Source organism: Anopheles coustani, chromosome 2 (assembly GCF_943734705.1).
Source record: "Anopheles coustani chromosome 2, idAnoCousDA_361_x.2, whole genome shotgun sequence".
NCBI classification, from domain to species: domain Eukaryota; kingdom Metazoa; phylum Arthropoda; class Insecta; order Diptera; family Culicidae; genus Anopheles; species Anopheles coustani.
In genome coordinates this window covers 6,994,935-7,007,485 of record NC_071289.1, presented here as the reverse complement: position 1 = coordinate 7,007,485, position 12,551 = coordinate 6,994,935, and the positions used below count along the sequence as shown (strand labels likewise).

Below are 12,551 nucleotides of genomic sequence, written 5' to 3'. Positions count from 1 at the left end.
GATTGCCTGTTGGTGATGTTTTCCGTTTGAATATTTTTTCTTTCTTTCTTGCTTTCTTTCTTGTTGCCGTTCGATGAAGACATGTCCCACGATTTGTTGGTTTTTTCTTTGTTCCCACTTTTTCACTTTCTCCCTTTCTCCCCCATCGCTCCGTCAACTTCCGACAGTGTCCTCGTGCGGAACCATTTCGACGAATCAAGTCAAGTTTTGTTTTGATTGTTTCTCTTCTATCCGGCGGCGTCGGGTGGGAAAAATTGATAACCACTGGCTTCCCGGAAAAAAAGTGTACAACCCTGCGGGACATGGCACACAAACACATACACACACAGAATCTCAGCGATGGGATCATTTCCACGCTTGATTCTGTACGCGTTTTGCGGCTCTCTTAGAAAGTTGTCAATCAAATGCCGGCTATTCGGAAGACTCGCGCACCAAACTTGAGCCTGTCTCGATACGCGACTGACAGCCCCCAAAAAATGCGACGACCGCAGACGACTGCCCTCCATAGTGAGTGCCTCGAGGGTTTTGGGATTCAAACATGGCTAGGACTACCGACAGCCAAACCACGGGTTCGGCGAATTTCGATCGGCAGACACGCGCCACATCCGACACCGCGGTGTCCAGCGCAACTCACTCCAAAAACTTCCCATCAAAGCCCCAGGGCGACATTGGGTTTCCTCTTCCGAGAAGCGTTATCATTTACCGCCAAGTCAGAGACAATATTTATCGTTAATTTGTATTGTATGACATCATCATTATATGTGCCACGGCGACTCACTGGAGTGTAAATTGTGCCATAAAATCGACTGACTCACTAGCACTTTATCGTCAACATCAGAAGCCGCACGAAAGATTGCATGGTAATAACCATATACGGAATGGTGATGACCCAAATAACAACGTACGTTATGTTATGCGTTTCTCATTAGTTTTAAAGGGTTAGTAATCGTAATTTAAAAATACTTAAACCATAACTAACGTACTTTAAACATCTTTTTCTGTTTTAATATTGTTCTTCTCTCGTTAACAATTTTGTCAAATGGTCACTTGTCACAAAATATTAAAATGTTTAAAAAAAATGTTTCATCTGATGCTTCATTTTATCGTTGTAATAATTCTGGGTCCTAAAAATATCATTTTTCCCGCACACGTCGGTATTTTTATTATTTCTCAAGGCAACAAATAATTTTTTTTTTAGTGAAAGTTCTTATACAAATCCCTTTCATCTACACTTGTTGCAATTTTATATATGTCTTTTGTATTTGAAAATTCACCGCCACGCCAAAACAGACACAGTTGAATGCGTTTGCTTGCAATATCCGTCTATGTCCATGTCGGGGAATTCACACTCTCGGCTGTCGGGGGGGAGTTTCTATCGAATAAGCTACCGACTGCGTTTGTTTGCAAACCTTACCAGATGAAGGTTAAGATAGCTTTGTACACAAAGGCGTAAGGCGTGGCAAGAAGGTATCCGTCATCGTTCCGAGTTACGAGTTTCTTACGTTACGCTTCGGCGAATTATCCTTTTGCTGCTTAGTAGAATATACGTGTTTGGATACTTTTTTGTTGCTGCTCTTTTCCCCAAGGAGAGTAACGAAGCTTACCTTAAACCCCACCTTCCACCGGCCCAGGTGATTGACGCTCGTGCTCCGATGGATTGATCTACTTCCTTCATACAAGCCAGCCCACCCTTTCTTCTTCATCCTGTTCGTTGATGGTGCGATTCTTGCCACGTTTGGCGATCGTTTCGAGCGATGAGAACATTCAAACGGAACGGTGTGAGCGAAATCCTTGCTCGGGCAATGAAAGATGGCGGAAGAAAATAAATGTCATCCCGCCATCCACCTCCTTCCGGTGTGCTCCCCCATACCAGCGCGATGATGGATAAAGGCTGGCAAAGTGAAGCGCGCTCGGAAAACTTCTTCTTGCACGTGGACAGCACGAAGAAAATTGCTCCGGATGGACGATGGAGAGTTAGTGCTTTGGCAGCAAAATGATTACGAAATGGGGCGAAGAACAGGAAGGATCCGATATAACATTCCCTTGCGCCACCTTACTTCGCTGTGTTGGTGCTGGTGCTTGTGATCTTCCGCCTCGGGAAAGGGCGCTACTTCTTTGAGTTGATTTTGTTTGCGTCCCCAGCTGCGATAGCGGAAACGAAAAAGTTTGAACCCATCGTTCAAAACGGGGGTTCCTGTTTTTTTGTGTGTGTGTGTTTCGCTTCCCGTCTATCGCCTCCCAGATTGGATCGGAAAGAGGTTACGGTGGAACAACAATCCTGTCCGAGATGGCCCTCGATCCTCGATCCACCCTCTAACACGATTTTTCTTAGCAAGGTTGTTGTTGTTCAATTGTGTGCGCGCGAGCTCGCTCCTGTATCCTTCGCACAAAGAAAACATTGTTCATTTTACATTACCAACCCGAGGAAACTTTCTTCTACGGGCCATGCCTTTTCCAAGTTTGTTCTGGGGGCAGAGCTCATCTTTATGGTGCCGCTTTTTGATGGAGGGACGATAAATTTCCCCATCGACGTTGGACTGCCTCCTAAAATAGCGACAACCTCCTAAAGAGGTCCTTCGCTCCGGGGAAGGATGTTATTTCCCGGGGGTCTTGTTTATCTTGTCCCCAATGGTGTAGGGCGGCGGGAAAAAGAGCCCCGTACTCGTACGGCAAGCATGGAAAATGGAAAGGAGAAAATTTGAGCTATCATCGTCATTCGTTCGGTCTTATTTAACTCATCTGTTTTTCGGAATATTTTCGCATTTTCTTAGCCTTTGTAAATAACAATCCGAAGGGGCTTGGCGAGTGGAGAAGATAAGTGGAGGAAAATTCTGTGAAATTTGGAACAGGGGTAACGCGGGTGGAAGAATTGTGTGCCCGTGCACTTATCTACTGGCTTAAAATATCATCCTTATCAAATTGTAATTTTATTTCTATTTTTCTTTCCGCTCTCTGTTGCAGATCATAGACATAAGAGATATCCTCCGGGTGCCTAGTATAGAGCAGATGAAAGATGTATATATTGTTCAGTGCTTAATGGAGACTGATCTATACAAACTACTAAAAACACAGGTAAGTTTTGAATAGTTTTAATAAATTATTACTTTGTTAGTCAACTAACGAAGATAATTAGATACTCTCTAACATATTCACACTGTTTCAGACGACTTTTGCAACTTTGTCATAAATATCGTATGAAGCCACGAGTTGAGGTGGTGGAAATATTGCCATACACCCCGTGTTTCCCAAACTCGTGCTGATTCTGCTTAGGCCAATTTGGAATGCAAACTAAAATCAACGAGCAATTCTAGAGTTCCCGGGCAAGGCAGACATTCTCGGCCAACTTGGGCAACGAAACTGAAGCCACTAATGGCAACCACCTTCCGAGGACGTTCCACCATCCACCCCTTTGCTGTCACAAACTGGCTGCTCGTTCTGCGAATGACAAGCTGTCCCTGTTCGGGAAAGCCGGTTGATTTGGGCCCGCCTTTGCCCGTGCGCACGTGCCCCGGGGCTAATAATCGCAATCACGAATGCAATCACTATTCTCGCTCCACAAAACATTCCGTCCAGTTCGGCTCGAAGCGGTTCATTCCGGTCCGTTTCATCGTCAACTGTTTGACTTGCTTTCTGCTAGCAAGAGAAAGACTGTAGTGACACAGACGACGACGAAGTCGACCGTGGGACATTTTGTCTCGTTCCCCGGACGAAGGATTCGAGACGCTGCTTTGCCGTTCTTGCTGCTGACCCCCGCGATTAACTCTAGTTCCTAATCCGGGTGGTCCGATAGTTCACCTTCACAAATGTGTTCGTCCCTGGGGTGGATTGAAATCCAATTAACAAGAACTTCCTCAATAGCTGAACTTTCACACTCTCGCCGGTTATGCAAATGTTCTTTTCATCGGACGAAAGACACGGTCATCAAGTCAAGTGTGGACAGACGCCGTCCGGGATGAGACCAGTGTCCGTCGATGACAGCCGTCGATCGCCGATGCTCCGCCTGTCTACCGGCGGCGACTCTGTCACATTTAAATTCGTTCAATTGAAGTTTTATTGCTGCCCGGGCCCGGGCACGTCAAATTTCCATTTTTAATGAACCATCGCTCGCGCTTTCGAATGCTGCTCGAGTCTCATTTGTACCGAGTGACGTCGCGATTTCTCGAGCACACTCGCCGAGACAGACCTTTTACGGATTAACACAAAATTCCACTAAATCATCTCGTTCATTCCAAAAATTGAAAACTGGAAACCATCCGACCATTCGGACCAAGTCCAGGGTCAACAGTTTCACACCAAAGCACGGCAAGGTGACAAAGGTAAATCAAAGCCGTCACGGGAACGCTTCCACGTCAGTGGAATCAATTCAGGGCGCTAGCTGTAAGAGCATACTTTTCCCGGTTAATTATTTATTGATGGGCCCTCCATTTCTCGTGTACCGAGTGTTGGAAAAAGGGTCTACACTGTCCCTGACAGCGGGTCTAATGTGGGGTTAATGGTTTCGAAACCGTCAGCGAACGAAAGACAAACAGATTGCCACCGTCGGTGTGGGGTTGCTATACTTTTTGGAAATTCCTAATTGATTTTTAATATTTATTAGTTTATAAAAGCTCCTCTCGTGGGATTGTATCTGCTTCAGTGAATTTTGATTGCGAACCGAACATATGCAACGAGCTAGCATTTTCTATCCAAATAAATCTAACAATGTTTTTGTGCTGTAAAAAGCTATATTTACCTTTCTTTGTTTCCCATTTTTCAGAGACTAAGTAATGATCATATCTGCTACTTCCTGTATCAAATACTTCGTGGTCTGAAGTACATCCACTCCGCGAACGTGTTGCACAGGGATCTGAAACCCAGCAACCTGCTGCTGAATACGACTTGTGATCTAAAGGTAAGGCAAAAATCATGGCTTGCTGCCTGCAGCGGCGTATGAAGGTTGCAAACATAATTAACCTCGCTGTTAGAAGCAGCGTAAAAGGGGCAGAAAAATGTCCAATTTGTAAGCCTCGGTACGCTTGAGAAAGTAGGTCACTGGAAAATACGTCCTTCAGGTAGGGAAGCTGTGCTGGTGATGTTCTTTGAGGAACATGTTTTCATACAAACCCTTTCACACAAGTTGAACGATAAAGGAATGGAGGCGCCAGGTGTTTTTCGTTCAATGCAATAACATGACGACCGTGTTTTGATACTCTTTACAGATTTGTGATTTCGGTTTGGCTCGCGTAGCCGATCCCGAGCACGATCATACCGGTTTTCTGACGGAATACGTCGCCACCAGATGGTACCGGGCGCCGGAAATTATGCTCAACTCAAAGGTACGTAGCCCGGTGTCCGAACACTCTTGGACACGCACGCCATACGCGGTTTTGTTTCTCTAATGTCCCTTCTTTATCTCCCCCCCGTTCCCACGCAGGGCTACACCAAATCGATCGACATCTGGTCGGTCGGGTGCATACTGGCGGAGATGCTGAGCAATCGGCCCATCTTCCCCGGCAAGCACTATCTGGATCAGCTGAATCACATCCTCGGCGTGCTCGGGTCGCCATCGCAGGAGGACCTCGAGTGCATCATCAACGAGAAGGCCCGCAGCTACCTGCAGTCGCTGCCGTTCAAACCGAAGGTCCCATGGTCGCGGCTCTTCCCGAACGCCGACGTCAACGCGCTCGATCTGCTCGGCAAAATGTTGACCTTCAATCCGCACAACCGCATCTCGGTCGAGGACGCGCTGGCCCACCCGTACCTGGAGCAGTACTATGATCCGGCGGACGAGGTAAGCTAGACGCTAGACTTCGGACATCGGCCCAGACATTGCCAAAAACGGGAGGGAAAGTGAGACGTGAAGGTTGATTGATACATGACGTGTCCCGTCTCTAGCTCCGTCCACACAAGCGTGGATTGAGGCGCCTATTTTTCGTGAACCCATTTCAATGCCAAACGTTGTTAGCCACGGATGCTATCCGAAAGGGGAAATTAATGCTTGCACGTGAGCACCGGAGTGTGTAATGAGCTTTTAAATTGCATGCACACCGAATGGAAATAATTGTTCGTATGAAAGGCGGGGAACATTGATGGAACGAGCAACTCAAACGTACACAAAGCGACTCATTTGGGGTTGCTTTCGCCTCTGTGTCTGTGTAGGCATTTGCTTGCCATCCCGCCATCCTGGCAGAAAATAGAACCATAGCACATACGTTTCGAAATACAAAGTGAAATTACACGCTTGACAAATCACGACGATTTGTTTCAGTTTCGCATTCGGTCGATGGTAGAATAGAACGTGACAGTTATTTCAAATCGTGTGAATCTACATCCTCTAATCCGTCCCGCGATTAATCCGATCCGTTAATTGAATTCGGCATGTGTTCCTCCCCACAATAGATAGCTTATCCTGGGCTTTTGCCGGGGCTTACAACTTTCCCCACATTTGTGTCTTTCATCCTTGAACGACACGCGGTCTTCGCGCGTTACCGAAGACTAGATTAGTACCGGAACTTGTTTGTATCTAATTCAATTGTACCGAGACTCCTACTAAATGCCACATTCCTTCCACGTGGTGTGGCGCTAATGATTACATCGTAAGTGTGCAGTGCCGATTAGCCTTCCGGCTCGGTTTCAATTCGAGTTCGCTTGGTGGTACGAAATTGCAGGTCAAAGGTGCTGACGTGAAGTGTAATGGCTGTCGAGGACACGCCCTGCGGGTACCCTGGTGTCGATGGGATGAAGGAAAGGTGCATTTTTTGTACGATTACAGTTTCCACAGGCGTTGCCACCCTCTGACGGGTGTGAGAAAAACTTTTATCGCAAGCAATCAGTCCCCGGCAAGTCACCGAGAGCGAAAGAAAGAGAGGGAACTTTGGCATGTTGAAGGAAAAAACCCCACGCCCGGACGTGCAGAACAAGTTTTAGCCAATTGGTTGCAGATAAAACGACCCAGTCAACCGTGTAGTACTGTGCACATTAATCAAATTCCTTTTTCCACAGTATGCTTCAACGCACACGTGTTGGTTTCGAGGACGAGAACGAGAAACGCTGTTAAAATTTTTGTGGTTTTGATTTTGTCAGCTCCGTGGATTGACTTCTGGGATTTTTTGCTCCAGTTTTGAAGCTACCCTTTGATGACGCATGGAATGTGGCCAATGTAGACCCCAACTGTGTTTGAAAACTTGTTCCCGAAGAATGGTTAAGTAACACTGGTCGAAACGATTTTTAGGGGTTTTTTACAGAACCAAACACAAAATGGTTGTTATTTTTGGGCTCCATCAGTTTGTAGGAATGTTTCCCGAAGGAAAACTAGAAAAAGGGCGCTCACTACATGCGACCGTACAAATTGTCTCATCCATTCCCGTGATTGATATCCACTTCCGACGGCCGATGGATATTAGTCGAAAGATTATCTCCTCCCGGCGAACACCGGAAGATCCTCGGAACCTTTCAAAGGGGCGGTGGAAAGGGTTTCTCTTTCCTTCCTAAGACAGTGGCCCAACAACTTTGCTCACACTCATTAATCATTTGCATCTTCTTTGTTTCATTTCAATGCATTTGGACCGTGCGTGCGGCACCGGATGTCCTCTGTCCCACCCGCCCGTAGCCCGTCGCTGAGGAACCGTTCCGCATCGCCATGGAACTGGACGATCTTCCCAAGGAAACGCTGAAACGATTAATCTTCGACGAAACGCTACGCTTCAACCACAACGATAACAACCTTCCGGATGCCATGTAAACCGGATCAAGCCGGCGAAACCCCGTACTAGGGGGAGAACAACAACTTTCGCAACAACAGGAACAACAACAGAAGTACACACAAATTGATACTCGATCGTTCGTAACACGAACACATACACACGGCGCTCACCACGAGACGGTTAACGCGAACCGGGAACAATAGGGAAAGCATATGCTCTACAGCGTGTGCGTGTGTTCGCGTGGGGGTGTGATAGTTTAAATAATTTCCTTTCCTACCGCTAGTTAAATATACCCTTCTTTTTATTTTAAACATATTCAGTTGTACATTTTAGGACGTTTATGGTCTGGTTACAGGGTCGGTTACGTTATCCTAAGTTACACTTCACCGTACAAAACGTCGCCACGGTGGCATGTTGGCAAGAGATATGTGGAAAAAGTCCCGTGCGAAACGTTCACGATGTGATCAAGGTCGACCGTCGTCGAGTGGAAATGTCTTGTACGCCGCTGGAAGCAGAAAAAAATGCACTTATATACCTGAATGATGGTGGCTTTTGCTGGGTTTTAGCTTTGAAATATTCGTTTACTTCCTTGTACAATCAAATGGTTGCAATAAGCTTCACAATAACCACCACAAAAGAGAGAAAGAGGAAGGAGACCCGGGAAACGGCCTAAAACAAACATGTTTAGTTTTGGAAAACTGATACTTTAATCGTGAGAAAATTAAAGCACAAGCTCTCCACATTGTGATGATGGTACAAATAGGCTACAAATTGGATACAAATATGTTATTGTGAGTTTTTATTTTCTTCTTTGAGACATTGTTAATTTTGCACAATGTTTTGTTATAAGGATAATTATTCCTTTCCATTGTAGGGATTATACATTCAAATCAAACGCACCCGCACGCACCGAAACAGCTCCGTTTTGTGCCAGATGGATGGAAACAGAGCCCCAAGCGCCACCTTTTGCACATGCGGGTCTCAGAAGATTGAGCCTTAATATTACACAGATATCTCGGTTAATTTGCGGTTCAGCTCGTGTAGCAGGGATGTGAATGATACCGGACGGTGTTTTATCAAACAATGTGTAGCATGTATTATACCTCCCACAATTGGCAAATAACGCTCGTTATTACGATCAATCGTGTCTATGTTCGATGGATAAGGATATGTATCTGAAATCCTCGAGTTTTGTGTTAATGCCTGACCACTCATGCAGGTTGTTTTGCGTCTGTATATCAACTATTGAACGGTTCCAGTAAAAAGCAGATGAAAGGATGTGTTAATGTGAACAATTTTCCGTGGTATTTTATTATTACGTTACGTGAAATGGAGAGTATAGGAAGCGATAAATGTAACTTTGACTGTTGACATACATACACACACACACACACTCATTATTCTGCAATCGTGCACCATATCACAACCTGAATTTGGAGGGTGAAGACATTTAAAAGGTATATCTAATCCATCTTGCGTCTTCAAACCCTTCTGCCCTTGGACAATTTCGTCAGTTAGATCTCTTCCTCTGTCTTACAACAACATTTTAAACGAATTTTTCTCTTTCCCGAGCTTCCTCGAAGCCGTACCGGATCTTTCCAATGTTGACGTGCAATTTGTGCAGGGTAAGAGTTGCGACCGACCCGAGGACACGCGAGCTGCAGAGCAAGACTTTTAGATAGGTTGAATTACAATGTAGCCGCTTTGCATATAGATTGTAGCGCGTATGGCGTATGAACTAGGATAGGAAGGACAGGGGAGCACACGGGTCGCGGGAATTGTTGCAATGTCGACGGTGTTGGCAAATGGTACTTAATAATTCGAACGTCACCGGGTAAAAAGGGCTCTCCACCCCTCATTACCGAAACCTTCTCATCATACTTCCCTCTGCATCGGACCCTTCCGGCAAGGTGCGGTTTGCGATCGAGTGTTATTATTGTATAATTGTATAAAAAAGGAATCCCAACGACGCACGAAAGGATATCAATGTTTCCACTCTTGAAGCACACAACACACACTCGAACACAAGGGAGCACAGTGTCTCTCGTTCCGGTCAATTCAGTCGTATTCAGCCCCAAACCAATCGAGAGTTTGTAAACTAAGATGTTCGCGTATAGGGCCCCAAATGTGCACTCATATGCATTTTTTTCAATTGCATACAACCCAATACAGTAGGTAAGGCATTGTCGGTTTTAAAAGTTTTAGGATGGGATTTGCTTGCGCCCTCCTTTAGTGTTACTTCCGATGGTTGTATTTTAGAAGAGGAAAACTCACCACTTCCACACGCAACAACCTCCCCCTTTTTGCCATCGTTCGCTCGTTTTTATCACTCGGGAAAGTGTTGTAATTATTCTTGCTAATTCTAATTGTTAATATCAATGTTCTTCCGTGTGCGTATGTGTGTGCGAGTATGATCGTTTGTTTGATCGTTTGAACTTTTTACGGAGGCGTGTGTCCGTCTCCAACCCTGTCTTGAGGATTCTATGTTGAAGGGGCGCAAAAAACTGCGCCATGCGGCTAGACAGATATGTTTGTATATGCGTTCATGTGCTAGCCGTTCGGAAGAGGGCAAGAAAATGGTAGCAAAACCGGTGGGTATTAAAAGTAAAAATATACATTATAATATACACATATATAATACTACCTAGAGAAGCGAAAAAGAACGGTTATTAGAATAGACAACCAAACAAACACAACTAGCAAAACTAGCAAAACGCTGAACTTCAAAACAGATAGCTGTGAGGATCAATCGAAAGACTAGCAACGTTTTGCAACGTCACGTGAAAGAAGGAGAATGGAGGAGGGATTTAGAATGAGTATATGCTTAGCAAAAAAGTTGCAAGGATAATATAACCCCTTGAGACTATTTTCCCCCCCTTATCTCTCACACACACGCTCTGCTTCTCGTTTTTTCGACTTCAATCAGCAGCATTTTGTGATGGCGGATGGACGGATCGTGATCGTGTACTCGATCGTACCATAGTGAGAACGTTCAGCGATGTATTAAAAATATCGAAAACCATGTGGTATTACGTGCGGACACAGAGAAGAAAACAAACGACAACTTCCTTTCTATCAACCAAGCGAGGAACGGTTAAATGATGGCCAATGGTGGCCAGTTTGTAAATTTGTGACAAAAGAAATCCAATGTGTGTATGAATTATTCTTCTGAGTGTAATCTAAAGCAAGCAACGTTAAAACAAAAACTTAATCAAAACCCGGATTTAAAGTTAAACACTACCCAACTCTCGTATATTTACGCAAGAACATTCTTCAGCCATTTGTGAGTGAAATGATGAGTATAAATTTACAAAACAACCCAACAGCCAGTCACCCGTTCGAGATTGTAATGTAAAACTCTACGTATGTACATCAGTAAATTAAATGGATCGATTCAAGCTGAATGAACTCAAGTTACATAATAAAAAAAAGGAAGACTTTGTGTAATGTTAAGTCAAACCGGCGGGGAGAAAGGATTGGAGTTCAGAAACTAAACCAAACAAGAGGTTCGAAGCAAAAACATAAAAAAAAAACTAAAACAAGCATCTACAGCAAAATGAGCAAGCAGTAAAAACAAGGAAAGTAAGCAAATCTTTAATTTGTGTGCATAATTTATGCAAACAAGAAGCGAAACAAACAAACATACAAACCTTTAGCGGAGATCGATAGACTCGAAAGGTGGAAGGCAGTTGTATAGAAGTCCCAAACCTGTTACGTGTCTAGGTGGAGCAGCAGCAGCATACAGAAGGACAAATCAACTTTTATCCTAAGACGTGAATGTGCATGTTCGTGTATGTATGTTTACCATGAGTTTCGAGTAAAAAAGCAACTATTAAAAGAGGGAATTTATCCCAACGATGTAAAACCTTGTAGGGTAGGAGGAGGCCGGAGCGTGCCAGGGGCGTGGATGGACTTTGCAATGCGCAAAAATCGAAAAGCCGAAGTGAACGTAACTCTTTGCTCGTATGTTTAAAATTATTATTCTGATAAAATGGAAATAAAGTGGAAATTAGAATAAATCTGACAAACATTGGCAGATTGCGGGTTACGAGGAAGCTTGATGACAAAAAAAAATGTGGCTTGTTGAAAATATTATTTTTTATACGTACGTATTTTACAACACAAGATTAAAAAGCAAACTTGATAGGTTTCTTCTCTGATGTAAAGCCTTCCACAGTGCTAGTCAATTTCGCGGCCTGTAAAATTATTTTACGCACGCCCTGTTCCAAGCAGTAATTCCTTGGCTTGTTGTTGAAAAGGTATCATATATCGCATGTCGATGTGGACACTGGTGGCCACAATCCATCAACGGGTTCGATTCATTCATACCACCCGGCTACGAAACGGGCTCATAAGAGGAACCGATATTTCCCATCTTCCGCTTTCCACACTTTTCCGCTGCTCGCCCTTGTCGATTGATCGTCGTTCCGGAAGGCTGGTTATTCTTTATTTTCTTTCACCACGGTACCCGTTACTCTCGTATCCCCAAGAACGCCGCGACGACAAGCAGGAAAGGCGCAACGCAACAGTTGATTGACCTCGGCGTGCACTGATGCAACTGATGCATTTACCCGGTGCACGCGACTGAGGGACTGGAACACCTGGAAGCTGTGGAGGTAACACCGAAGACCGATCGATCAATCAAGAAGAGGAGTTTATTTAACGTCATTAAACATGATAGCTGATAGCTATAATTAAAGATAATAAAAATGGCACAGGGTGAATAGGTTAAAATAGAATAATTAAATCATTCAAGCTTTTGGCTCAAAATTCAAGTAGGCTGTGACATTAAAAAACCGACGCCGGGTAAAGTAATAAAATAAGCAAACACTCCAGCGTATGCCACCATCTCTCCAAACAAAACGGGCA

The 12,551-nt window shown here is 44.5% G+C and overlaps 1 protein-coding gene across 2 annotated transcripts in view; it reads left to right on the top strand.

Annotated features, from left to right (window-relative positions):
- Positions 1-7,997, top strand: part of LOC131266727 (mitogen-activated protein kinase 1) — a 37,163-nt gene extending 29,166 nt beyond the window's left edge. For both annotated transcript variants that reach the window (XM_058269342.1, XM_058269340.1), the window contains exons 4-8: positions 2,962-3,072; positions 4,757-4,891; positions 5,199-5,315; positions 5,414-5,770; positions 7,589-7,997. In XM_058269342.1, the coding sequence (XP_058125325.1) occupies positions 2,962-3,072; positions 4,757-4,891; positions 5,199-5,315; positions 5,414-5,770; positions 7,589-7,720 (852 nt within the window). In that variant the 3' untranslated portion in view covers positions 7,721-7,997. The remainder of the gene's footprint in view (positions 1-2,961; positions 3,073-4,756; positions 4,892-5,198; positions 5,316-5,413; positions 5,771-7,588) is intronic.
- The last annotated feature ends 4,554 nt before the right edge of the window (positions 7,998-12,551 follow it).